Consider the following 27,949-nt stretch of genomic DNA (forward strand, 5'->3'; position numbering starts at 1 on the left):
CCTTGGGCTTGATAACAGCTCCGTTTCTGATTGGCCGCTTGCCGCGTGCTCGGTCTTCCCTGGAGTCTGCGCCGGGCGACTCGGCCGGTAGTGGCGATGTCCGGCCGGTCCAAGCGGGAGTCTCGTGCTTCCACCCGCGGGAAGCGCGAGTCCGAGTCGCGGAGCAGCTCGGCTCGTGTCAGACGGGAGCGAGATCGGGAGCGGGAGACCGAGGCTCCCAGCTTCCGGGGCAGTCCGGTGCGCGTGAAGCGGGAGGTCGAGCCGGCGAGCGCGCGCGAGGCCCTGGCGCCTCTGGTCCCGGCGGTGCGGGTGAAGCGGGAGCGCGAGGCCGACGAGGACTCGGAGCCTGAGCGGGAGGTGCGAGGTGCGCGGGGCCGGGCGCGGGTTCCATTTTCGCGTTCTTCTTTTTCTTTTTCCAACCTTCTCTCCCCACGGGGAAGTCACACTCCACTGGCGACCCGACTCCGTTTTAATGAGGATAGTACTAGTCTTGATCAGGATCGTAGCTATAGCATTTCTAACAGTAATAAGAACAGGTAGCTTTCCTTTATCGGATGTCTAATGCGGGCCAGGCGCTGTGCTAATTGTTTTACAGATGTTCCTTCTTTTTAGTTTTTTACAAAATACCTGAGGAATGAGTCCTGCCGTAATTTCTGAGCGGAGAGCCTGAACGCTGTGCACTTGGACCACACTGTCCTGTTATCCAGGGTTGTAGCAGGCAGGAGATATGGATTCTAGCCCTGCCTCTGAGACTGAGTCACGGTGGTTTGGGAAAGTGATTTTCGCGTGTCTGTCCCTCTCTAGGTTAACGGAAGGAGTCCTGGAACCCATGACCTTTGAGAGCCCTAATAAGCCAGTGAGTCTGTCAGTTCCCATCCATGACTGTACCCTCTGCCTCTTTCTGCTGGACTCATTCTGCTTCTCTTAGTAATTTCTGGAGACTTCTTGGCCAAGCCATGGTACCTGTAGTGTGTACACTCTTTTCCAACTTGTTGATATCTTACCAATCATTAAGTAGGTTTCTATCATTTCTGAAGCTTTTCCGGTTTACCTCAATTACATCTTTTCCTTCTCTGAACTTGGAACTTCTGCTTTGAACATGTTCCTATGTACTTGTTTTCTGGTGAGTTAGCAGGTGAACATATCACAAGGCTACATGTTAGGGGCAGTGTTCATTGGGGGGGGGTGGTCTTCATTCTCCAGGATTTTATAATTCTGTCTCTGCACCTGGTTGTCTATATAAGATTATACTCTTATGCTAACTCTTAAATTTGTAGTTCAGGGTCCTGTGTTTGACATGTTTTTATATTACGCTCAGGGTCCAGAATAGCACCTTGCTCGTGGAAAGTGCTTGATAAATGTTCTTTGAATAATCTAGTTAATAATTTCAGGGTATTCTTTGATTTCCTTTACTTAAATATTCTGTCAGCCTCACGTTTCCCTTTCTTTGGAAGAGAAATTGTTTCTTAGATATTCTGTATAGTTGTGGTAAGGAGATTGTTTTCTCTGGGACACACTGGGATCCCAGTTGAGGTTACTGCCGTTTTTTTCTTTTCCCTTTTATTTTTTTCATGAAATAGATTATAGATACTAAGATGAGCTAAATGTCATGCACATGTATAGTTTAAAGAAGAGTGTGGCTATGTATCCTTAAATCTACCACTTGTCAAGAATTGTGAAGGGTCTGAGATTTTACCCTTTTTGTACGCTACCAAGCCCACAGCGCAACACGATGAGAACCCATACACACAGTGGGTGGCCTCACAGGACAAGAACTGAGCTTAGAGAACCCAAATCTTCTATAATAGGCTGTGAGCTTGCCTCCCCTTTGCTCTGTAGGGACACACTGTCTCCTACTTCCAAAGCTATAGAAACAAACTTCACTATACAAACAACTTTGACAAGATAGTCTGGAGGTAGTCCGTGCCTCTGGTCCTAATATGTGCAGAAGTTTGAGAGACCCATGGAGAGTTGCCTCCCGACGCTGTTCAGCTTAAGAACTGGTACTTAACCAGTACCGTAGAAGCTCCCATAGGCCCCTTCCCAGTTGCATCTGCTTTCCTTGCTTGCTTGGGTAATCACTGAATTTTTTCTAATCATTTCTACTTTTATTATTTTATCATTTACAGTTTTACCTCACATATACGTCCCTAAGTAGAACTGTATTTTATTTTGTATTTGTTATAAATGGAATCATGCTATATGTTGTCTTTTTTTTTGGTTAGCCATATTGTTGAGGTTTATCCGGGTAGATGTTCATGGCAGCACAGTGTTCTATTGATGATATGCCAAAATGTATTCCTCCCATTTGTATATGTTGTAGACATTTGGGTTGTTTCCAGTTTGGTCTCTTTCAAATATTGCTGCTATATATATTCTTTAGTAAAGCATTCCTGATGGCACATGTGCAAAAGTTCTCTAGGGTATATAAATAGAAGAGAGATTGCTGGGCCAAACGGTCTGTGTATTTTCAGCTTTGATCTTGCTGTATATTTTCTCAGAGGTTGTAACAGTTTATACTCCCACCAGCAGTTGCATGAGCATTCTCATTGTTCCTCATATTTGCCAACACTTGGAATTGCCTGATTTTATTTTTTCCTCTCTGGTAGGTGTGAAGTGGTATATCATTCATTGTGCAAGGAAATTTGCATGTTCTTGATTACTGGTGAGGTTCAGCATCTTTTCTTTTCCTTTCTTTCTTTCTTTTTTTTTTTTTTTGGCCATGCTGTGAAGCTTGCAGGATCTTAGTTCCCCAACCAGGGACGAACCCCAGCCCCCTGCAGTGGAAGCACAGGGTCCTAACCATTGGATGGCCAGGGAATTCCCAGCATTTTTTCATACGTTTGAGGGCTGTCTTCCTCATTTTCTTTTGGGTTGTCTTTTTTTTTTTTTTTTTTTAATCTCTTCACCAGATTTCTTTATGTAACTGCAAGCAGTTCCTTTGTTGGTTATATGTGTTTCAAGTATATTCTCTCAGTTTGTGGCCTGTTCCGTTAAGTGGGCTTTTTTGGTGTTGTCAGGCTACCTGTACAGGAGCTCATCCTGATTAATTTTTCCCATTTCTGTGTTTGTTTGTACCGGTAGTTGACCCTGAGTATGGGTTTCCCATTTTCAGAGCTTTGGATGCTTTTCCTTTCAGCAAAGAATGGCCGCATGGATTCTGAGGATCGGAGGAGCCGCCACTGCCCCTACCTGGATACCATTAACAGGTCGGTAGCACAGGAATGCCTAGGGCAGCAAAAGAACGGTGGAGTCTCCGCAGAAAGTTCTTTGGACTGTACGTTAGAAATACCTTCCCGGGCTTCCCTGGGGGCACAGTGGTTGAGAATCCGCCTGCCGATGCAGGGGACACGGGTTCGTGCCCCGGTCCGGGAGGATCCCACATGCCGCGGAGCGGCTGGGCCCGTGAGCCATGGCCGCTGAGCCTGCGTGTCCGGAGCCTGTGCTTCACAATGGGAGGGGCCACAACAGTGAGAGGCCCGGGTACCGCAAAAAAAAAAAAAAAAAAAAAGTTCCAAAACTTTATCTCTTTTAAAGCTTTCTGCCCAGAAAACTGTGCTTCTTGCCTTGTTTTTTAATCTTTGCCCTTCAATTTAAAGTGTCAGAGCATGTTGTTTTAGGGTGGGCATATGCAGAAAGAGCTTTTAGCTCCTTTTAATTTGTATGAGGAAATAAAGGGAAATGTGGTGTCAATGACAAGAGCAAACTTAAATATTATTGAGCACTGACTGCGTGCTAGGTACTACTCTAGGTGCCTGGGGTTCAGCAGAGGAAAATCAGACAAAAATATATCCTGAAGCAGAGGTGTTTACCCCGTCTTGGTACTCTTTGACCCCAGATGCATTTTAGGATGGTTTTTCATTTATGCCCTAGGGTGGCACTGTCTAAGAGACTTTTTTGCAGCAATGGAATTGCTCTTTAAGGGCTGTCCATTGTGGTAGGGACAAGCTACTTGTGGATATTGAGCACTTGAAATGTGGCTTGAGGAACTGAATTTTAAATTTTATTTAATTTTAATTATTTTACTTTTAAACATCAATAGCCGTGTGTGGCTAGTGGCCCCTTTAACTGACAGTGCAGCTTTCCTGGGACCATTACCAATTAATTAGAGGGAATGCTTGAGAATGAATCGCCTTGCCACCTGTGAATTCAGTGGAGGTAAATTTTCTTTTATCACTTAACCCGCCCAGTACTCATATACCATTACTTTGCACTTGAATAGATAGATCTGTTTGTCGGTATTCCCCTAAAGTTCTTCAGGCTTCCCATTTATTTTTATGGACAAAAATAAAATTTTCTTTTATGAAAGGGTTTATTCACTCTTTTTATGTCCTTCCCTTAATGTCTTTTAATTTGGAATGCTGTTGGGGCCCTGTTACTTTAGTCCTACTTGTGGCTTTTCCTCCAGAGAAAGTAATGGAAGATTCTCAACTGGTTGTGAATACTCAAAAGAAAGAGGGTCGTTGGTGGAGATACCTTTGCACTGCTTTGGGGCTTGGTGGGTGGCGGTGCTATATTAAATGCCTAAGTAAGGAAGCGTTAATGTTCCCCACGGTTTGTATGTGATTGTTGAACTGTTCTCTGAAGGCCGCTGTGTGACTGCAGAACAGGGAGCCAGGGACACTGCTTTGCTCAGGTGCTCACCTAGGCAACCATCCCTATTAATTGTTTCTGTTTTGTTTTGGTTCTCTTAGGAGTGTGCTGGACTTTGACTTTGAGAAACTGTGTTCCATTTCCCTCTCGCATATCAATGCATATGCCTGTCTGGTGTGTGGCAAGTACTTTCAGGGTAAATAAATGTTTTGCATCACATTTTCAGCACTAGCCACAGTTCTATTCGGGGATTTTTTTTTTTTAAGTAAGCTGCTGTTAGGAGTCATGTCTAATAAGCCCTATCTCTGTTCCCAGGAAGTTGGAATACTCTTAGAAAATCCACGGGAGGTTCTCTTATTGGTCAGAACCTGAATACATGGGAAAGGGAGAAAGAACTAGCCATATGAGAGACTATGAAGGAAGTATCAGAGACTCTGGGTATTTGAATCTCTGATGTTTTCTATACTTATGTCTTTTTCTGAGAATCCTTTTACTCTAAGGACTTTTACATTCTGTTCTTTTCTGGAAATTTATTATTTTAGTTCATTCAGAGCAAGCAAATGCTTTGTACACAGTATAGTGGAGGATTCAAAAGAATTATAAACTACATTCTTTGCTCTAATAAGGATCTTATAAACTGTCAAGGTTAACATGTAAAACAATCAGCAAACTCTCTTAAGACCATAAAGATTACTGCTGGACTGTGTGGCGCTGAGTATAAATAAGGATGATAGGAGTTGAAATATGCAAAGATCATTGTTAGCTGGAGTGTTTGTGTAGAGTTATGGAGGAGGTGGAACCTGTACTCTGTATGCAGGACATAGAGTTTGAATAGGTTAAGGGTGAGGTGCTCTAGAAAGGAGTGGCAACGTGAACAAAAGTATGTAGGTACAGGATTGTCATGAATGTGGACAGTTGAAAACTCAGGACTAAGTGATGATGGACTGTCACAGATACGTACGTGTGTATGTGCAAATCTGTGTATGCATGTACGTACACGTACTGTATGTAATATATACATGGATATTCCTAGTTTCTAATACATGAAACTAGCTCATATACATAAACACATGCATATATACACACACACAGACACACACACACGCACAAATACACCCACACATATTTTCTATGTTCATGTATATGAAATTAGTTCCCTCATGTCTTGTGCCATCTAGGGAATAAAGGTAACACGCTATTCTTTCTTGCTAATTTTCGTGATGAGAGGAGTTCAAGTAGGAGATTCCTTTCGTGGATGGCGTAGTACTTGGTTTTTGCTGATACTAACGTGTTCTGGTACAAAATAATGAAAGGACAGTTACCCCTCATCTGTGTGCTGTGGAGCCTGCCCTCCTCTCATAGCCTCTCTCTCTTCCCTCCAGGCCGGGGTTTGAAGTCTCACGCCTACATTCACAGTGTCCAGTTTAGTCACCACGTCTTCCTCAACCTCCACACCCTCAAGTTTTACTGCCTGCCAGACAACTATGAGATCATCGATTCCTCGCTGGAGGATATCACGGTGCGTGTCCAAGAGGGTTGCTTTGGAACTAGTTATCCTGGGAGCCACCCCAGGGCTCCTGAGGATCTGCCCCACCCAAGGTCAGGGAAGAGTCTCAGTCCCTTGGGCTTCGAGGGGCTCCTTTCGCCTTGGGAGGAACCAGGGAAACAGAGCAAGGAGGTCACCATCCATAATTTTGGCCCGTGGTCTACAGCCTAGCTCTCGTTTCTGCTTTTAACGTTGAGGGTTAGGACTGAAGAAATACTGCTACTTTTCAATTAGGGTGAGAGCATTTTTGTGAAATAAATTATCCTTCCATATTTTGGAGTAGGGATGTGAATTGGGCCTGCTGTAGGACAGTGGATGCCAAGAGGTACACCAGCTTCCGGCTACTTTTGACATGATGCTGCCCGAATGGCCAGCATGTCCATCTGTGGGCTCTGGTGTGTGACCTGTGCCAAGAGTCACTGCACTTAAGTGGGGAGCATGGAAAGTCCTCTTGGGCTTTGATTACTGTTGGAACTGTTGATTATTGCTTTCCTTTTCAGCAGTGGCTGCATGTTCAATAGAGTTGAATGCTGTATTTATTAAGGAAAGCTTGGTTTTCGGAGTATTTGAAACACTACTTACTCCACTTCCATAAGTTTTATAACAGTCTATTAAAGTTGAAGTTAAAGTGGTTAAGGACAGTATTTACAGATGGAGAAACTGAAAGGAATTCAAGCTTTCAAAGTGAGTGAGTGGCGACCTCTGACCAGTGTGTGACGTGATGACCCTCATAGGTCTAGGACAGGGAAGGTTCTGATCCTGCCCCTCCAGCCACAGGGAGTCCTGAGATCTCAGTCCTGCACAGATAGGAGGTGACACTCCTGTTCCTGCACCGGGCCTGTGTGCTGGCTCTGTGTGAGGTCCCACCTGGGACTCAGACTCCTGCCTCCTGCAGACTTGAGTGTCCTGCAGCTTCTCCCTGTTGTTCGTCATGGGTTTGCCTGGACCTGCGGTCTGAGGACAGGCCTGGGATTCAGTGACTTTGGGTTAAACACAGAGATCACCTTCTAGATGAGCAATGTGGAGCCGGGCCCATTCCATGTTACCTCAGTCCTTAGACCTACTGTTGGGAGCCCTTTGGGTGGGTGATGAGACGTTCACGACCAAAGTATCTTTTCTTTTGGCAGAAATTGCTGTTGCGGATATATCTTGTGAACTCTGTAGCCTGCCCTAAAACAGCCTAGGATTTTCTTTTGCTTTGCAGTATGTGTTGAAGCCCACTTTCACAAAGCAGCAGATCGCTAACTTGGACAAGCAAGCCAAGTTGTCCCGGGCATATGATGGCACCACTTACCTGCCTGGTATCGTGGGCCTGAATAACATAAAGGCCAACGACTACGCCAATGCCGTCCTTCAGGTAGGTTGGAGGTGGGAACCATGAGGGAGGGGGTAACCCGGGAACACTGTGAAGCTTGGCTGAGAAACAGCTGCCTTCTGGTGGAGTGCAGTCAGGTGGTCCTCACACCCTGAGTCTTGCCAAGGACTCTTCTTGGGTGTTTGTTCTGTACCAAGCAGGACATTCCTGTCTGCTTGAGGGGCTGCCGCCAAATGGTGGGCCTGTTCCAGCCTCTGGAGCTTCCAGGGAATGGGGGGTGGAGCTGCACGGGGCCTGCAGTACCAAGTAAGAGACACGTGAGCTAGATGATGCTTTTTCTTTTCATGGTGCAGATGTGCATTGTGCTGGCTCTGTGATGTCTCTGTCCTGCCCCTGTGCTGAAGTCCTGCAGTGGGAAAGGCAGAAAGCCAAAGTTGTCCTGTTTGCAATTGTTTTGCTTTTTAAAAAAATTACACAAGTAACATGCGCATATTGTAGAAAAATTAGAAAACGTTGCTAAGCATAAGAAAATAAATAATCATCCTACTTCACTCAAAAAAAAATTGGTTAAAAAAAACTATAAACAAGCACTTGCGTAGGGGGCAGATATAGAAAGTATAAAATAAAAGCTTCATTCCTTTCCCTAGTACTCTGTCCTGGGGTAGTCAGCAGTATAGAGAGACCTCCAGAGCTTTATTCTAAAGGCATGTACACAAATGCATTATATCCTGTCATGTGGCAATATTATGGTTTATTTTGTTATTTCCCAACTGATACATAAAGTTTCACTTGTGTCACATTTTTATTTCTGTTACCATGTTGCAGTGGGTATTCTTCTATATATATATAGTCTTGCACTTCCTGTGACTGTTACATTTTGTTGTATTTCTTTTCTAGACTTGAAAAATACTTGTATTTTTTATCTACAAAGTAATGTAGTACGTATATGTATCTTTGTATGTATTTTAACTTAAAAGCATATTATGAAATCAATAGATGTTCTTGTGCAGCATCCTTAATGTTTACATGTCAGTCCATTTTGTTGGATTTAATTTATTTAACCTTCTCTTCTTGTATTAATGCACCTTGGGCCTAGATTCTAGGCTGTAGGGGGTTTGTAGCAATTTACAAACCCACCAGCAACACAAAAGGGTGTTTTTCTTTTTCTTTTTTTTTAAATTGAAGTATAGTTGATTTACAGTGTTGTGTTAGTTTCTGGTATACAGCAAAGTGATTCGGTTATGCATACATATATATATATTCTTTTTCATACTCTTTTCCATCATGGTTTATTACAGGATATTGAATATAGTTCCCTGTGCTCTACAGTAGGACCTTATTTATCTATTTTATATGTAGTGGTTTGTATCTGCTAATTCCAAACTCCTAATTTATCCCCTCCCCCCCCTTTTCCCTTTGGTAACCATAAGTTTTCTATGTCAGTGAGTCTGTTTCTGTTTCATGGATAAGTTCATTTGTGTCATGTTTTAGATTTCACATGTAAGTGATATCATACGGTCTTTGTCTTTCTCTTTCCGGCTTAGTGTGATAATCTTTGGGTCCATCCATGTGTCTGTAAAAGGCATTATCTCATTCTTTTTGTGGCTGAGTAACATTCCAGTGTGTGTATGTGTGTGTGTGTGTGTATATGTATCACATCTTCTTTATCCATTCATCTGTTGATGGACATTTAGCTTGCTTCCATGTCTTGGCTGTTGTAAATAGTGCTTCTATGAATATTGGGGTGCATGTGTTTTTTCGAATTATAGTTATCTCCGGATACATGCTTAGGAGTGGGATTGCTGGATCATACAGTAGCTCTATTTTTAGCTTTTTAAGGAACCGCCATACTGTTCTCCATAGTGACTGCACCAATTTACATTCCTACCAGCGCTGTAGGAGGGTTCCCAAAAGGGTGTTCTTCATCTTGCATTGTCACTGTTACCATTGAAAAAAACTTTTCCCATTGTTTTTTAATGAATTTTATTTATTGATTTTTGGCTGCATTGGGTCTTGGTTGCTGTGTGTGGACTTTCTCTAGTTGCGGCGAGCGGGGGCTACTCTTCGTTGCGGTGCGCAGGCTTCTCATTGTGGTGGCTTCTCTTGTTGCAGAGCACGGGCTCTAGGCGTGCGGGCTTCAGTAGTTGTGGTGCGCGGGTTTCAGTAGTTGTGGCACGCGGGCCCAGTAGTTGTGGTCTCCTTCCCAGTTTCATAACTCACACTAATAAGCATTTGTTTTTCTTGAACTAACATCACAGCTTACCCTTCCCCTCCCCATATCCTCAAGTCCATTCTCTAGTAGGTCTGTGTCTTTAGTGGCAGGTCTTTATCTTTTTGCTTAATGAGATAAAATTAATTTTTGTTCTCTTAAACCTTTTAACTATTTTCCATCATAACAGAGTACATTCATTTTTATATACAGTTGTATCATTTTGTTTTGTTTTGTTTTCTTTTTTTTTTTTGGCCGTGCCACACAACATGCGGGATCTTAGTTTCCCAACCAGGGGTCAAACCTGTGCCCCCTGCAGTGGAAGTGCAGAGTCTTAACCACTGGACCAGGGAAGTCCCTGTATCATTTTATTACCACCCTCTCAATACCACATTTGGGGAAGACACCGGGTTTTACTAAGATGTTTTTCATTTTGTTTTAATGTACAGTTGAGAGATGGGGGAACTGTGGTCTCCAGATAGTTCTCTCTGCCCCAGCCAAATACATGGTGAAGAAAGAGTATCTGGATTTCTAGCCTTCAGTTCCTGTGAATCCAAACATAGTCATAGGTCTAATTAGAGTAAACAAAGGAAATTTTTAATTAAGTTGGTCAGCAGATAGGGATTTGAATACCTTTTTTTTTTTTTTTTTTTCTGTACGCGGGCCTCTCACTGTTGTGGCCTCTCCCGTTGCGGAGCACAGGCTCCGGACACGCAGGCTCAGCGGCCATGGCTCACGGGCCCAGCCGCTCCGCGGCATGTGGGATCTTCCCGGACCGGGGCACGAACCCGTGTACCCTGCATCGGCAGGCGGACTCTCAACCACTGCGCCACCAGGGAAGCCCGAATACCTTTATTTTAAAACTCCTTTGTTATACCCACGTTAGCAGAGTGTCTGCAGAACTGAACTTTCTATAAAACTCACTATAAAGGATGTTTCTCTAATGTGAACTCTGGGGGGGATTCTCTGGGAGTGCATTTGCTTCTGATTCTTTAAGGCATCACAGGCACAGTTCTATTAGAAGAACTTTAGGTGGTCGAGCTTGGCTCCCAGGGGTCCTGAAGAAAGGCTGTGGATTAATTGGAGTGTTTGTCTGATTTCCAGGCTCTGTCTAACGTTCCTCCTCTCCGAAACTACTTCCTGGAAGAAGACAATTATAAGAACATCAAGCGTCCTCCTGGGGATATCATGTTCTTGTTGGTCCAGCGTTTTGGAGAGCTGATGAGAAAGCTCTGGAACCCTCGAAATTTCAAGGCACATGTCTCTCCCCATGAGATGCTTCAAGCTGTCGTCCTTTGCAGCAAGAAGACTTTTCAGATCACCAAGCAAGGTAAGGAAGGAGTAATTCATGTTTTCTGACTTTAGGGAAACACAGCTAGTTTGATGAGCACATTTACTTCCACTTTGCTGTGAACCTTACAGTAGCCGGAGCGAGTGTCCAGTGCATAGTGTGGTTAGGTTCTTCACTCTTCCTTCCTCAGCCTGCCCTGCCCAGAGTCCCGAGCGATTTCAGCTGGATAGAAAGTCTGTCTGCTTTGGTGAACTAAACTCTACGACTCAGGAAAACCAGGAGGCTGGGAAAGGCACCAACCCTTATTAAGCGCCTGCCGCTTTGGGTTCTCATTTTGCCATGTTGCAGACTAGAATATTTTATTTGGACTATTTTTATCTCTCCAACTCAATTAGTTATTGCCACATGAGTAGCTCTTAATACCTGTATCTGATATGATATTCTCTAACATCCAGGTCAGTTGATTCACCGTTCACTCATGCTGCTAGCAGGTTTTAATGCTACCAGGATAAGAAACACAGTGTTTTCTTCCAGGAGCTCCTATTCTAGTGGGGAAAATAGTTATGTAGAAAGATGATTACAGGGTGTTAAGTGCTGTGATAGAGGAAGCACAACATGCTATGGAAGGGAGCACAGAGTAAGGACGCCCGTCGAGCACATGGGAGGTGGGCTGGGGGTCAGAGTGAAGGGAGAGACACCTAAGTTTTAGGTAGCGGGGAGACAGGGTGGGGTTGGGCATTCCAGGTAGAGAGGACACCGGACAGGAGCATGGAGCTGCCTGGTGCAGAGAGAAGACTGCATGTGGCTGGACGCTTGGATCCAATGATGAGAGCCGAGGTGGACCAGGTGTTGGGTTTATGTGCCACTATAAGGAGGCTGGATTACATCCTGGTAACAGTGGGGAGTCCGTGAACGCTTTTAAGTAAAGATATGCCTTCACGTTTTTGTTTTGAGAACATTCTGGCTGAGGAGTGACTTAGAAGGGAAGTTCAGTAATGGCTTTTTAAATTTTTATTTAAATTTAATTTTCTTTTTTTTTTTTTTAATATTTGGCCATGCCTCATGGCTTGCGGGATCTGTTACCCGACCAGGGATTGAACCTGGGCCTCAGCAGTGAAAGCGTCAAGTCCTAACCACTAGACCAGCAGTCCCCAATCTTTTTGGCACCAGGGAACGGTTTCGTGGAAGACAGTTTTTCCCCGAGCGGGGGGGCGGGAGGGTGGTGGGGGAGGGTTCAGGCTGTACTGGGAGCGATGGGGAGCGGCAGATGAAGCTTCCCTCGCTCGCCCGCCGCTCACCTCCTGCCGTGCGGCCCGGTTCCGGACAGCGGTCCTCGGCCCAGGGGTTGGGGACCCCTGCCCTAGACTACCGGGGAACTCCCAGTGATGGCTCCTGATGGGTGATGAGACTCGGGTTTGGAATAGAGGTGATAATCGAAGATTTTGGTTGAACCAGAGACCAAGGGGGAGAGTAAAGATCAGAAGACCGAGAGTTTGTCCTTCAGGAGCGCCAGCGTGTAGTGGCCAGGTAGAGGAGGATGCCCAGGGGATGGGATGGCATGGCCGGAGAGGAAGGAGAAAACACAGAAGTGCCAGCCTGCCTGTGGTTTGGACTATCGTACTGTCTCCCAGCCTTGACATACCATCTTTCTTTCTTTTCCAGGGGATGGAGTCGACTTTCTCTCCTGGTTTTTGAATGCTCTACACTCAGCTCTGGGGGGCACAAAGAAGAAGAAAAAGAGTAAGTCGTGTTATTTTGTGAAAGGGAGCACTTTTTTGTTTTGTTGCTTCTTTTAAAAAACACTTTGCAGCTTCCCATCCTTTTCTTCTTACCTGTTTATCTTTTTGTGTTCGGGTAGTGTCTCTGTATGTATGGGCTAAATCTTGTTCCTGAATGGCTTCCTCTCCATTTTTCTTTATTAGAATATGGTTATATCTAATGGCAGTTTAAATAAGTGGCCATGGGTATATAATTGTGCTCTAGAAGTCCTGACCCAGTTTCACGCTGGGGGGCTGGGCAGCACGCTGTAGACAGGCTAGTGGTACCAGAGTGAGGGCTTGGTGGGCGGATCGCCTGGCTTGTAATGAAACAAACGAAAAGCTCGTGCCTCACCCTGAGCGCGTACTTGGCGAGATGAGCCTGGCCGCTCTGTTCATTCTCAGACCTTGAGTCCCTGTGTTTCTTAGCATCCAGGTGGGCTTAGCAGTAGATAGACATGTTTCATGAATGCCAAAAATAACTCTTAGCTTAGAGGCCGCTGAACCAGGTGAATAATTTTGGAGACCAAATGCGGTTTTCTTCTTTCTGGGTTCTGACGGTGTTGGTTTCTTCGTGTGGGATTGTGGCCTCGTTCTTTTCCTGTCACACAGCCCTGTCACCTCTTCAGGTATCTTCAGCCTGTGTGCCCCATCTCTCTTGGGAAGAAGATAGACATAAAATAATTATTTACACAAATACTTACAAAGGTATAATTTAGTGGTATATGTTACAAAGGTTCTTCTGTGCTTAGTGAGGGCTTTGGGTCTTATGCTGGAAGATGCTTGTTTATTTCAGAAATTTAGGAGTTAAGACTGTATTTTGGAAATGCTTTCCAAACTGACAGAATTTGCATTTTGATTTCTGTTTGTACAGCTATTGTGACTGATGTTTTCCAGGGGTCCATGAGGATCTTCACTAAAAAGCTTCCTCATCCTGATTTGGTGAGTGGCATGAACCGAGTTTTGGACCGATTTATATCGCCTGAGGGGATTTAGGGTGGACAGATGCTTAGATAAGCTGGTACAGCCTTTTGCTCCAGGAAGAGCTTCTACAGTACACCTGCCAAGTGGCACTTCCCCTAGGTTCCTGTTGCACCAGCGTGCTTAAGTTTGGGAGGTAGTGGTTGGATAGAACAGTTGACCTTTGAACAACACAGGTTTGAACTGCACTGGTTCACTTGTACATGGATTTTTTTTAATACGTAAAACGACTACGTTTACGTTTAGCAGTTGGTTGAATCCGAGGATGCGGAGTCTGTGGATATGGAGGGCCAACTATAGGACTTGAGCATCCGTGGATTTTGGTATCCAAGGCAGCTCCTGGAACCAACCATAGCTACCGAGGGATGACTGATTTCAGTGTTCTGGCCACTGGGGGGTGCTGGCGTGTTTTTTCCAGAAAGCTCAGATAAGCTTTCTAGATCATCTAAAAACTTTTAAAGGAGTCTGGTATTTAAATAAAATCTCTCTGAAGATGGAAGCACGGTTTTTGCATTAATCTAAACAGGTACAACTGCATGTGAAACTGCTGAGTCTCTTTGGCACCCCTCTTGGTTCACTTCAATATTAAATTAGGTAAATGTAACAGAAACATCGTTTCTTTCCATCTGTGGTGTTCTCCACTCCGCTCACACTCCCTCCGTCCTTTTGCTTCTCCCTCATTGCTAGCCAGCAGAAGAAAAAGAGCAGCTGCTCCACAATGACGAGTACCAAGAGACGATGGTGGAGTCCACGTTCATGTACCTGACGCTGGACCTTCCTACCGCCCCCCTCTACAAGGACGAGAAGGAGCAGCTCATTATCCCCCAGGTGCCGCTCTTCAACATCTTGGCCAAGTTCAACGGCATCACTGAGAAGGTAGGCCATTAGCACACCTGCCCTGCTGATACCCCGTTCTCTCTCTTGACATTTTTCTTTTTATACTCGGAAATTGCCACGTGTATGTAATGCGTTTATTTTAAAGTATATTGTGTTTATTGAGCCTCCCAGACTTCCTGATGTTTCACCCCCAACTCTTAACTTGAGTTACAGTGCCTCTGGGTAGTATGGAGAAAGGAAGTGGGTATTTAGGATAGTAGGAACTCACAAAAGTACGAAAAACTCCCGCCTTTTAAAAAACATGACATCAGTATTAAAGTGGAAAAAAAACAGAATTAAGATACAAATACAATGAAAAAATTTATTCTTGTTCTACCATTGCTCTGCATCAAGTTAAAGGTTTCCTTTTATCTGCTGAGTTAACCGTCTTGGTTTAATTCCCTTCTTCATCCTAGACAAATTTAATCCTTTTTGATTCTTTGAAACTTTTTAACTTTGGTTCTTTTTTTTTTAACTTGATGCCTCATTCCAAACCCTTTCTGCTCTCTTTTTTAGCTAAGGTTCATTGGTTTTCAGATAGTAAATGCCCATTTCTCCCCCCCACCCCCATCCCCTTCTCTCGCTCTCTCTCACACACGCACACGCACACACACACGCATAGAGATAGGTAACCTAAAATATCTAGCCTGTTCTTAGGCTCATTTTATTTTGGGGAGGCAAAAGACCTTGGGGCTCATCTAGTTCAGTTTATTTTATTTGGTTTTGGTTTATGTTGGTTTTAAATGACAGAGCTGGGGATTTTTTCATCTGACTTTTTCAGCTATGCCACATGGTCCTTATTATTACTGTTTGTTCAAATTTAAGTAATATTAAGATTCCCGTGGACCCTCAGTATTGATTTAAATTTATTGTTATTATAATATTACTTAAATTAGTATAAACATCAATGTTGGTATAAGCTTTTTATACCTACAGCTTTTAAGCACGTATTAAATTATAACAAACTTTTATACAAACAAAACTTTGAAACCAATAAAATTGGTTAATAGGGCTCCTGTAATGCGAGTTTAGCTAAAACCTTGCTGTGTGAATATGGTACTGATGTCCAGGGTGAAATCCTTCCCCTCAGTACTTTCTCATAAATTCCAGAGAAACCTTTTCAAGTTAGGCTGTGACATCATTTAGGTGTTAAATCTGTCTATCCTTCACGACTCTGAGATAATTAAAAATAGTGCTTCTTGATGTCAACTTGTTCATAGACACAGATGTGGGCAGTGAAATCGCTTGGCATTTACTCGATTAAAAATTTTTCTTTGCTTGTAGCACAGTATTTTATTTCAGTCACGCAGAGGTGAGTTACTTCATATCACCAAAAAGACATTTTTTCCAATAGTGCTTATACCCTTAGATGATCAGAAATTTACTTAAGAGAAGGTGTGGCTGTGGCATGCGTGCTAGAGCTGGAAAGTTTTTATTTCTCCAGCGCTGTGAGGTTACTCATCATGTGGCAAGGGAACTTAGTTTTTTAAAAAGTAGCAGTTCTCTGGAGATACAATTCGCAGCACCATATAATTAAGCTATTTAAAGTTTACAGTTCAGTGGTTTTTTCCTACATTCACAGATCTTTGCAACCACCACCAGAGTCAGCTTTGGAACATTTTCATCATCGATGTTTTTTATCGCCCTTTAGTTGTCATTCCAACCCTCTTGTCTCCCCCAGCCCCAGACAACTGCTAATCTACTTTCTGCCTCTGTAGATTTGCCTCTTCTGGACATTTCATATAATATGTGGTCTTTTGTGATGTGCTTCTTTCACTTAGTATAAAGCGTTTTCAGGGTTCGTTCATGTGGTAGCATCTATCAGTACTTCATTCCCTTTTGCAGCCAGATAATATCCCATTGTATGAATACACCACGTTTTGTTTATTCATTCATCAGCTGATGGATATTTGGAGTTGTTTTCACCTTTCTGCTGTTATGAATAACGCTACTATAAATACCAGTCTACAAGGTTTTGTGTGGGCATGTTTTCACTTCTCTTGGGTGGGTATTGGGGAGTGGCATTGCTGAGTCATATGGTAACTGTTAAGGTTAGCCATTTGAAGAACTGCCAGACTGTCTTCCAAAGTGGCTGCACTATGTTATATTCCTACCCCCAGTGTATGAGTGTTCCAGTTTCTCTACATCTTCACCAACGTTTGTTATTGTTCATCTTCTAGATTATAGGCATCCTAGTACGTGTGAAGTGGTGTCTCATTATGGTTTGGATTTGTATTTCCCTGATGGCTAATGATGTTAACCATTTTTTCATGTGCTCATTGGACATTTGCATATCATCTTTGGAGAAATGTTTGTTTAGATCCTTTGTGCATTTTAAAAATTGGGTTATTTATCTATTTATTATTATTGAGTTGTAAGAATTCTGTATATAATCTAGATACCAGTCCCTTATCAAATGTATGATTTGCAAATATTTTCTCCCATTCTGTGGCTTGCATTTTCACCCTCTTGATAGTATCATTTGAGGCATAAAAGTTTTAATTTTTTTTTTTTTTTTTTTTTTTTTTGCGGTACGTGGGCCTCTCACTGTTGTGGCCTCTCCCGTTGTGGAGCACAGGCTCCGGACGCGCAGGCTCAGCGGCCATGGCTCACGGGCCCAGCCGCTCCGCGGCATGTGGGATCTTCCCGGACCGGGGCACGAACCTGTGTCCCCTGCATTGGCAGGTGGACTCTCAACCACTGCGCCACCAGGGAAGCCCCAAAAGTTTTAATTTTGTTGAAATACTGTCTAGCTTTTCTTTTATAGTGTCTGTTTTTGTTGTCATATGTAAGAATCCATTGTTAAATCCCAGGTCATGAAGATTTACTCTCGTGTTTTCATCTAAGACTTTTGTAGTTTTAGCTCTTACATTTCAGGCCTTTAATTCCTTTTAAGGAAAGTTTAGTATATGGTATGAAGTACAAGGTCCAACTTTATTCTTTTGCGTATGACTGACCGTCTAGTTGTCCCAGTACTATTTGTTGAAAAGACTATTCTTTTCGCATTGAATGGTCTTGGCACCCTTGTTGAAAAATCATTTGACCGTAGACACATGGGTTTATTTCCGGACTCTCAATTTTATTCCATTGACGTATATGTTAAGACCACAGTCTTGGTTATTACGGCTTTGTAGTTAGTTTTGAAATCAGAAACTGTGAATCCTCTGACTTTGTTCTTTTTCAAGATAGTTCTGGCTGTTTTGGGTTCCTTGCAATTCCTTGCACATTCAAATTTGAGGATCAGCTTGTGGATTTCTACAAAGAAGCTAGCTGGTATTCTGACAGGGATTGTGTTGAATCTGTAGATTAGTTTGGCAATTATTGCCATCTTAATGATAGGAGTCTTCTGATTCATAAACATGGGATGTTTTCCTATTTATTTATCTTTAATTTCTTTCAACAATGTTTTATAGTTTTCAGAGTATGTTTTGAACTTCTTTTAAGTTTATTCCTAAATATTTTATTCTCTTTGATGCCATTATAAATGGAGTTGTCTTCTTAAGTTTAGTTTTGGATTGTTAATTGCATGTGTGTAGAAATACAGTTGATTTTTGTATATTGATTTTGTAGCCTGCAACCTTGCCGGACTTTTAAAGTGGATTTCTTAGGATTTTCCACATACAAGATCATGTTATCTGCAAACAGAGATAGTTTTATTTCTTCCTTTCCGATCTGGATGCTTCTTATTTACTTATTTACGTTTTATTGCCTGATTGCTCTGGCTGGAACCTCTAGTACAGTGTTGAATAGAAGTGGTAAATGCAGACATCCTTATGTCGTACCTGATCTTAAGGGAGCGCATCCAGGCTTTCACCAGTAAGTATGATGTGAGCTGTGGATTTTTCATAGATACCCTTTATCAGGTTGAGGAAGTTCTTTCTATCTGTAGTTTATTGAGTGTTTTTCTCATGATAAGGTGTTGGATTTTGTCAAATGCTTTTTTTGTGTCTAATGAGATGATTGTATGGTTTTCGGTTATTCCTATTTATTGCCTTATTTATTGTATTAATATGAAATGGTACATTACATTAATTGATTTTTGGATGTTAAGCTACCTTTGTATTCCTGGATAAACCATACTTGGTCATGTATAGTTGGTGTATAATTCTTTGTTGTTGTTTATGTTGGAATTGGTTTGCTAGTATTTTGTTGAGGATTTTGGCGTCCATATTCATAGAAATATTGATCTGTTGTCGTCTTTTCTTGTGATGTGACACTCCAGAGAGTGATGGTCTCATTGGTATTTCCTCTCTGATTATGATTAGTCTTTCATTCCTATCTCTTAGTTGTTTTTTTTTTTTAATTTATTTATTTTTGGCTGCATTGGGTCTTCATTGCTGTGCGTGGGCTTTCCCTAGTTGTGGAGAGCGGGGGCCACTCTTTGTTGCGTTGCGCGGGCTTCTCATTGCGGTGGCTTCTCGTATCGTGGAGCACGGGCTCTAGAGTGCAGACTCAGTAGTTGTGGCGCACGGGCCTAGTCGCTGCGCGGCATGTGGGATCTTCCTGGACCAGGGCTCGAACCCGTGTCCCCTGCATTGGCAGGCGGACTCTCAACCACTGCGCCACCAGGGAAGCCCCTATCTCTTAGTTTTTACTGTACTGCATTGTGTTTGTGTTAAGGAAAAGTAAATATATGTTCACTAGCTTTTAAGCCTCTTGGGCTGAGGAGAATGTCCTGGGCCCCCACCACTCCATCCCCTCAAACATGCTGAGTGAGGCCTCAGTAAGTGTTGCCCAACAGATTGCACTTGACCCACCAGTCTTGGGGCCTTTGAGGAGGAAGGAACGCGGGATGTCAGTTGACAGCTCTGCTGGAAAACCCTCAGTGATGAGGGGCTCCTCGCTGCCTCCTAAGTGCCTGTTCACGGTGCACGCGTCTAGTGGTCAGGAAGCTCTTCTTTATTTTGAATTAAGTGAGACTCTCATGGTTTTTAAATTCTGAGCTTTTAACAAATCCTCTTTTTCACTTGACATTTTTGTTTTCCTTATAGAAAGGAATATCCATACTGTGGTTGGAGTTCAACAGTATGATGGTGTGCTGGCTGAAATACAGCCCACAGTTGAGGTATTTTAGCCGTAGCTAAACAGCTGTTCCTCAGCCTTGTAGGTGGTTTCTGGTATCAGGTGTCTTCTGAATTCTACATGCAAGGCAAAATTATATTAACCCAAAACAAGCCAAAACAAAACTCATGTCCCTGCTCTAATCTGATAATTTTCTTTTCTCTCTCTAGGAATATAAGACTTACAAGGAGAACTTTCTGAAGCGCTTCCAGCTCACCAAGCTGCCTCCATATTTAATCTTTTGTATTAAGAGATTCACTAAGAACAACTTCTTTGTGGAGAAGAATCCGACTATTGTCAACTTCCCTATTACGTGAGTGTTGCCCTCCTTCACTTCCTCTTAGGGGGCATGAGCTTGAATTTCTTTTTATATCTTTGTGCCACTCTTAGTTTTGGACTGTCTTAGTTGGAGGTTGCAAGGCACCTACCTACACTACATAAGTTAAGGGTGTTTATTGGAAGGATAGAGATGTTTCAGGGGCCTCAAAGGTGGATGTTTCCCTGCAGGCAGTTCCTCTTTTATCTTCTCTCCTGTTGCTTGCTGGGAATTGTAGTCTTTCAGTAAAGGGGAAAACGGTTGGTAAAAGTAGGGTAGGACAGGTAGGATTCTCCTGGCTTTGAAGATAATCCTGAGCAGTTAGTCTGTCCATCTGTTTTCTGGTCATTGCATCTTGTATGCTGTAGTTAAGGATGGACAGTGGGGATGACTCTAGATTTGTCTTGCTTTCTTGGGACCCTACTACCTTATTTCTTCCCTAGAGGATAAAGTCTGAAATGTGTTCAGTTTCTCCCTTATTGATGAGGAAGTTATACATTTTGATATATAGTCTTATTTTTAATTGACCATGCAGTTGTCTTTTTGCAAACATATATGAGTGTTCTAATGGGAAATTTGGAGGAGTCACAGAAGGCTCCTGCAAGACCCTTTTGGAGGTAGACAGTTGGTTTCCGGTTCTCAAGAGACATGGTTTTTCACACTCTGAAGGTGATCTTTCTGAGAACACGGAGAAGCCTGGTGGCAGGGCTGGCAGGAAGAAATGTGTGTCTGTGTGTGGGCATTTAGATAAGGTAAGAGCGGCGCCCTAAGGTGGTTTCTTACTGAGAACGATTTGGATGGATGGATGATAGGATTACCGTGCTGTAATAGCTCAGGAGTGTGGTGTTTTTAAACCTTAGAAAGTAGCTGGGAGCTGTAAGGGGCAAATGTTCATCTTCTTCTCTTGTATTTCTACCTCCATTGCCTCCATTTTCTAGATGCCCAGACTGCTCCAGGACTGCCAGTGTTCTCCTTTGAAAATAGTACTGGTTATTTTTTTTTTAAATAAATTTATTTCATTTATTTATTTATTTTTGGCTGCATTGGGTCTTCGTTGCTGTGCGCAGGCTTTCTCCAGTTGCAGCGAGCAGGGGCTACTCTTCTTTGCCGTCGCAGGCTTCTCATTGCGGTGGCTTCTCTTGTTGTGGAGCATGGGCTCTAGGCGCGCACGCTTCATTAGTTGTGGCGCTTGGGCTTAGTTGCTCCGTGGCATGTGGAATCTTCCCGGACCAGGGATCGAACCTGTGTCCCCTGCATTGGCAGGTGGATTCTTAACCATTGCTCCACCAGCGAAGTCCCAGTACCGGTTCTTAATTCTGCGTAGTGTTTAAGAGGGTAGCAACTCAAATTAAAGAAGTCAGAGTTCTGTGCCGTCCTAGCCATGTGGCCTTGGGCAGGTCACTTGCATATTCTCTCCTGGATTAAATGAGAAGCTTGGACTAGATGAGCCCTAGGGGTCCTTCCAGGTGTAACATTTTATTGTTTCTGGTTCCATCATCACCAGGACTCTGAGAACAGTGGGGGTTGAGGAGAGAAAACCTTTGTAGTTAGGATTACAGGAGAACTTCTTTTTCTCTTTTCACACACTTTTCATCCTGTTCTTCTCTAGTATCGTGTTTGTGTGACAAGTAGAATGAAATCGGGGGACGTGAAGGCCATCTCTCTGCCAACTTGTGTAGGACCACAGAGGGGCTTTCCTTGAAAGTCTGTGTATCAGGGTTTTAGTTGAGAACTGGGCTTCTGTGAATTGCCACAGTCACCAGTTTGTTCCTGGAAGGAAGGAGCGCCCTTGACTCCAGGGCAGCTCCAGAGGAAGGACTATGTGTTGGTGGTAGTTCCTGCCCAGTCACCACAGAAATTTCCTTACTCCGGCAGTTTCTTTTATATTGGACCTGTAGTATGTTTATTTTACCGCCAGTTGCATTTGGATTCTTGGTAACTGTGACTTCAGTAGTTTGTCTTTCAGAAAGCTTTAGAGAAGTTGAGAAAAAGGTTACTTCTCAACCAGTCAGCCTTTTAGAGAACATCAAACTGGGTGACTGATTCTGGAAACCTGTACTTTAATTACTTTGTGCACTGTCCTTACTTCTAGACTAATATGGTTCTAGGTTAGCCAAGGTCCCCGCTTCTTGAAGAGGACCCTTATCAGACCTAATTCTTCTCCTGTGTCTTCTTCATAACACATCTTCTTTTTACCAGAGATTGATCAGACTTGCAGGGATTAGGGACCCTCTGCTCATTTGGAGATAGGTTTGCTGGAGCACAGGTTTCAAGTTTCACTTCCAGCTAGTTAGGTGGTCTCAAAATTGGACTGTTCTGATTGGCGGATGAGTACGGTTTGCTCCGTTGACTGTTTTCTAAAACAAAATGATTTAACATGTATTTATTTCCTTTTGTCACTTCAACAGTTTCGTTTCTGTCATGGAAACTTGAGTATAAATACTTCTGAAGATTTCTCTAGGACTCATTCAGAGAAGTCTGAACAGCTGTTGTTAAAGCTGAGAAGACCATACAAGAAGTCAGTTTTTGGCAGCCGGGAGGCATTTCTAGAGCTCACATGGGTTTCCTCGGACTCATATCTAAATTTTCTTTTACCAGTGACTGTTGAGGGAATTCCGTGGTGGTCCAGTGGTTAGGACTCAGCGCTTTCACTGCCGGGGCCCGGGTTTGACCCCTGGTGGGGGAGCCAGCATCCCGCAAGCTGCGTGGCCAAAACAAAACAAAACACCCGACAAAAAGCAACGACTCTTTGATCTATATGGGACACTGTCAGTCTGTAGGAATAAATAGCTATCATGAACACATAGAAAGTTACATAATATAGTTAGAACAAAGTTGTTTATTAATACATGGTTTGCATTGAAAACTTTTTGTATTTTTGGAGAGATAATATATTCACAGTCTAAAATTCAAAAGGAGATACATATCTGGAAGTGACCACTGGATGTGACCGCTATTAGCATTTATTGTAAATCCTTCCAGAGATGACATTACTGTGTTTTGTGTTTTCAGTGGTAGCACATCAGACAGTTCTACAGAGATTAGAAATAGGGTATAATCTCTCTTATTCTATATTGTATTTAAATTTTTATAAATATTTGTAGGCTACAGAAGGTTATATTTTTCCTGAAAATAGCGTAGTTAGCATTCTCTTAATATTCATGTTAACTGTCGATCTACTTCCCTATTTAGCTATTCGAAAGATCTTAGTAATTGTCATCGTAGTCTTCACAGTAAACATTTATTATAGCTCTTGACTTCGTAATAACTGGTGTACATGTATATACTTCAACTGACAGAATTCAACAAATAAAACACAAAAGCAGGTTTTATTCTAAGTACATCAAGAATGCTTCTCTATATTTTAAAAAATGAATGTTCAGGTATTAAAAATAAACTTTATATTTCTAAGTCCCAGTTGAAGGAACCTAGTCAGTAGTTTCTTTTGGCAACCGGAACTGAGAAATTTGGAAGCTGTGGAGTAGCCAGTGTGGTTTCCATAAAGAAAAGAAAGCTGGGTGGGAAAAGAGTAAAGCTGATGTCAAAGCAGAAAAGAGGGCAGGTAGCTCTCGGATCTTGCTGCTTCTCCAGTGCTTGGTTTCAGCTGCATTTCCTAGTCTGAAACCCTTGAATAAATACCCCTTTTGTGCTTAAGCTACCTAGGGTGGATTTTTGTTACTTGTAACCTTTTGCTTATTTAACTAAAAGAAAAACAAAGAAGCAAGTTTCCAGAAGGTCAAAGAAAAAAATAAGTCGGATTGATCTGCCTGGTTTGCCATATTGAAATTGTTACAGTGATTATATCCAGTGACAACCCACATGATCATGTGATCAGACTTTCGTAGCCTAAGGCCAGAGACCAGGTGTCCCCTTGACACTGCCGCTGCAGCTGATTCCCGGATAGGGCAGAGGGTGGGGCGGTTACACGTGTCCTCATCTCAGGGGAGAAGGTGGCACTCACTCTCACAGAGGAGCCCTAGGTTATGTCACCTGCTCTGGGGTGGCAGAGCCCCGGTTCCAGATCAGATCTGAGTGACTCCAGGCCCTGCACGTTTGACTGCTAGGCATGCTTTTGTTTTAGATTTTTTAAAAATTTTGTTATTTATTGATTGGTTTATTTGTTTATTTTGGCTGCACCGAGTCTTAATTGCGGCACATGGGATCTTTGTTGCGGCATGTGAGCTCTTAGCTGCAGCATGCATGCAGGATCTAGCTCCCCAACCAGGGATCGAACCTGGGCCCCCTGCATTGGGAGTGTGGAGTCTTACCCACTGGACCGCCAGAGAAGTCCCTTAGCATGCTTTTATTTTTTACTTTTTATTTATTTATTTTTTTAACATCTTTATTGGAGTATAGTTGCTTTACAGTGGTGTGTTAGTTTCTGCCTTACAACAAAGTGAATGAGCTATACGCATACGTATATCCGCCTATCTCCTCCCTCTTGCATCTCCCTCCCACCCTCCCTATCCCACCCTTCTAGGTGGTCACAAAGCACTGAGCTGATCTCCCTGTCCTGAGCATGCTTTTAAAGTGTGCTTTTCCCATAGAGCCAGTCTTTCCAGCTTGACTCATTTTTATGGCAGATTATATGAATTTCCACAAACCTGGGCTCCCATGGCTCTTCAAGCCCACCTAGATCCAGGGTCCTGAAATAGGGTTCCAGAGCTTCATGGTGCATTTGGGTAAGACAGTTAACCTCTACAGGGCTAACCTAGTAGGCTTTGTCTGATCCTCACTTTATTGTCATCATCCTCAGAAATGTGGACCTGAGAGAGTACTTGTCTGAAGAAGTACAGGCGGTGCACAAGAACACCACCTACGACCTCATCGCCAACATTGTACACGACGGCAAGCCCTCTGAGGGCTCCTACCGGATTCACGTGCTCCATCATGTGAGTGGGGCTGACTTCTCATGGTGGCAGTGGCAGGAGCAGGTGGTGTTCCTTTGGCATTTCAGAGGGCGCTCCTTTCAGTTTGCTCTTTCTTATCCTTGACTTTGGGATTCTGCAAGTAATGGAGCTGACAGTGGTCAGTTTAAGGCAACGGTTCTCAATTTTGCCTGCACGTGGCACTCCCCTGTGGGCAGATTTTAGACTCCTGACACCTGGGCCACCCCAGGCCAGTTACACAAGAACAACATAATTTGTGCCTGTTGGTTTTCAACTGGGCAGAGGCCAGGAATGCTGCTAAATATCTTACAGTGCACAGGCTGCCTGCGCAGCAAAGAATTTTCTGGCGCAAAGTGTCAGTTAAGACTGCATTAGATTATCTGGAGGTGGGAACCAGGCATCATGATGTTTTAAAGTTCCCAGGAGATTTCCAGTGTGCAGCCAAGATTGAGAAGCACTGTCCTAGACTAGAGCCTTGGAATCCTTGGACCAGCAGCACTGACATCATATAAGAACTTGTTACAAATCGCAGAATCTCAGACCCCTCCCACACTTCCTGAATCACAGTCTACATGTTAACAAGACCCTCTGATTGGTATGAAAGTTTACAAAGCACTGGTGTGTAGGTTCCCTTTCAGCTAAAAAAATTTTGTGAATTTGCTGAAAATGGCTGAAATGCGCTTAAGATATATTTGGTATCACACAGATTACTAGCACAGATTGTTCTAATTTGATTAGTCTTCTGGGGCCGTGGATTTAATAATAACTAGCTCTGTCTATCAAGCGCTTTCCTGTGTGCTAGACAGTATGCCACGTGCTCATGGATGTTCATCTCATTTATATCCTTAAAACACACTTTCAAGACAGGTGTTAATACCGTCTTTTTACGAGTGAGGGACGTAGGCTCAGAGTTTGAATAATTTATCTGAAGTCAGTAGAATTGGGATTTGAACCTAGATACTTGGTTTTACCAGGAATAGGGACTTGATTATGTGATCCTGAGCTTTTGTTGTGTTTCCTGTTCTGAACTACTGGAATATCCAGAATATCTGGAGTGTATCTGTCTTTGGCATTTCTTAGAAGTTGGGATGGGTGAGGCTGGTGAGCTTCCAGAAGTGCTTCTGCCATAATCCAGAAACCTCTTTTCCCCCTTGTTTATGGAAGCATGAAGTAAGGTAGATTTTGCTGTATTTGCAACACTGTTGTTTTAGGCCAAAGGAAACAGGTTAGTATGGTGGACAGTGTCCACCAAGGACACTTTTTCTTGACTAACTTGCTGTGTCCTCTGGGACGGGGGTGGGAGTGTCCACTTTTGGTTAACACTGCACCTCCTGAGTCAGTGTGTTTGTTGCGTCACTTCTGAGCAGCAGGGAGACATCTTAGGTGAGGAGTAGGGGGTTTCCTCTTCTTTCTCTTTATTGTCCTTAAAAGGCGTACAGTGTTTGAGACTCCATTGTCTTTCAAGGAGTCCTCAGCAGGAATTGAGTTTGCCAAGATGAACACCCCAAAAAGTCTTCAAATTGAATGATGCCCAGCAGAGGCCATGCACCCTTTTACGTACAGCTCTTGCTGGGTGATGGTCTAGTGACTATTCTGATTTTTCTAGCCTTCAGCTGTGATCCCTTCCCTCTTATACCCTTTCAGTTTCAGAGAACAGACTAACCCAGCCCTTGGTACTCTCTGCAGGGGACAGGCAAATGGTATGAATTACAAGACCTCCAGGTGACTGACATCCTTCCGCAGATGATCACGCTGTCGGAGGCTTACATTCAGGTGGGTTGGCCGCAGACTCCACGAGCACGGAGGAGATGGAGTATGGGTCCAGTGCGAGCAGTGATGTGGGCAAAGGCACGGAATGGGATTGAGTCAGGTTGGGTGCCTTTTGACGTGCACCGGGGAGTGTGGTGGGACCAGATTGTATGGCCCTTAAAGCCCAGGAGTGATCTTCAGGGAAGAGAAGGGTGGAGAAGCATGGAAGAGTGACGAGTGAGCAAGGAGGTTCTGCTTACGGTGAGCCAGGTTAGTTTCGCGAGTGTGTGGTCTGGTTTCAAGGAGGAAGAGCCCAGAACCATCCGGGCCGCCAGCTAGGAGTTGTCTCTGAAGCTTCCCCAGTCCCCCGGGCAAAGTCAGCGCTCTTCGTGACCCCACCACACCGTCTCCTGTCTTCGTGGAGCACCAGCTGGACTAGTTTAACTGTCCTCTCCAGTGGGTTGGGAGGTCATGGAGTAGAGTGTCTCTGTCTTCTGTCTCTAACTGTCCTGGCACCTGCAGAGAAGGAGGACTGACGCTAAGAAGATGCTACAGCTTTGTAAAAAAGGAGGGAGACGCTGCTCGTTCCAGAGCTAACTCTTTCCTTGGTGACTTTTTCTCACGTTGCAGGTCTGACTATGGGTCACTTTTTAGAAAAGGAGTTTGGAATGGGAAGAGAAGGATGGGTAGAAAAGTGACAGCTGAGTGAAGGAATTTTCTGAAAGATTATGAGTTAGTTTCAGGGGACTTAGCAAATACACAAGTGGGGTGATAGTTTGTCCATTGCCTGGCGCAGATTTAGGTACTTGATAAATAAATACTTGTGGATTGAATGCCAGCTCCTAAATATCTATTATATTCATTTCTTACAGATTTGGAAGAGGCGAGATAATGATGAAACCAACCAGCAGGGGGCTTGAAGGAGGCATCTAGAGCTTTGCTCCCAGGGGGCTTTGGCTGAAGATGGAAATGCGAATACTGAGCACAGGCTGATGGCCCAGCCCCTGAGCCAGCCCAGGTTTTATGTGTCCTGGTTCACACTAGAGCATCCCGGTCCTTCTGCCTGGGATGGCTCTGTGCTGCCACTCAGCTGGTCTTTGATCAATTTATTGTAGATGGATGCTCCTTTCTCCTTCCTGTCTATCTCCCTTCTAGAAGGCCAGGACTCTCTTACAGATGTATGTAATTTATTTCTGAATAGCTGGGAGTAGCTGAAGGACAAGATAGTTTTCTTCTAAGCATCAAAGCCTCAAGATGATAGGAATTAGAGCTTGAAACCAGTAACACCCTTCTTCCATCATAGGTAGATAGTTTTCCTTCATTTCTTTGTGTTTTGGGATGGATTAAATATTTTCCTGTTTTTAAA

General features: G+C 43.5%; 1 protein-coding gene across 4 annotated transcripts; it reads left to right on the forward strand.

Moving 5' to 3' along the window:
• The first annotated feature begins 44 nt into the window (after positions 1-44).
• Positions 45-27,949, forward strand: USP39 (ubiquitin specific peptidase 39). Of its 4 annotated transcripts, none has more exons than XM_082642857.1 (13): positions 45-364; positions 3,140-3,209; positions 4,695-4,789; positions 5,976-6,112; positions 7,344-7,496; positions 10,768-10,993; positions 12,617-12,694; positions 13,586-13,653; positions 14,380-14,568; positions 19,800-19,942; positions 24,702-24,837; positions 26,521-26,607; positions 27,456-27,949. In XM_082642857.1, the coding sequence occupies exons 1-13, from the start codon at positions 97-99 to the stop codon at positions 27,501-27,503; spliced, it is 1,698 nt and encodes a 565-aa protein (XP_082498983.1). In that variant the 5' UTR covers positions 45-96; the 3' UTR covers positions 27,504-27,949. The 4 variants fall into 4 exon arrangements, with proteins under 4 accessions (XP_082498983.1, XP_082498985.1, XP_082498986.1 ...); XM_082642859.1 differs by having other exon boundaries at positions 249-357; XM_082642860.1 differs by lacking the exon at positions 45-364 and adding an exon at positions 805-856.

Source organism: Mesoplodon mirus (assembly GCF_964341445.2).
Source record: "Mesoplodon mirus genome assembly, chromosome: 14".
Lineage (NCBI taxonomy): Eukaryota > Metazoa > Chordata > Mammalia > Artiodactyla > Ziphiidae > Mesoplodon > Mesoplodon mirus.

Bases quoted from the DNA above. Each gene is read 5' to 3' on its own strand.
- USP39 (XM_082642857.1), top strand. From the start codon at position 97: ATGTCCGGCCGGTCCAAGCGGGAGTCTCGTGCTTCCACCCGCGGGAAG. The intron at 10,994-12,616 runs GTAAGGAAGGAG...TTTCTTTTCCAG, and splicing joins TTTTCAGATCACCAAGCAAG to GGGATGGAGTCGACTTTCTC. The intron at 13,654-14,379 runs GTGAGTGGCATG...CCTCATTGCTAG, and splicing joins AGCTTCCTCATCCTGATTTG to CCAGCAGAAGAAAAAGAGCA.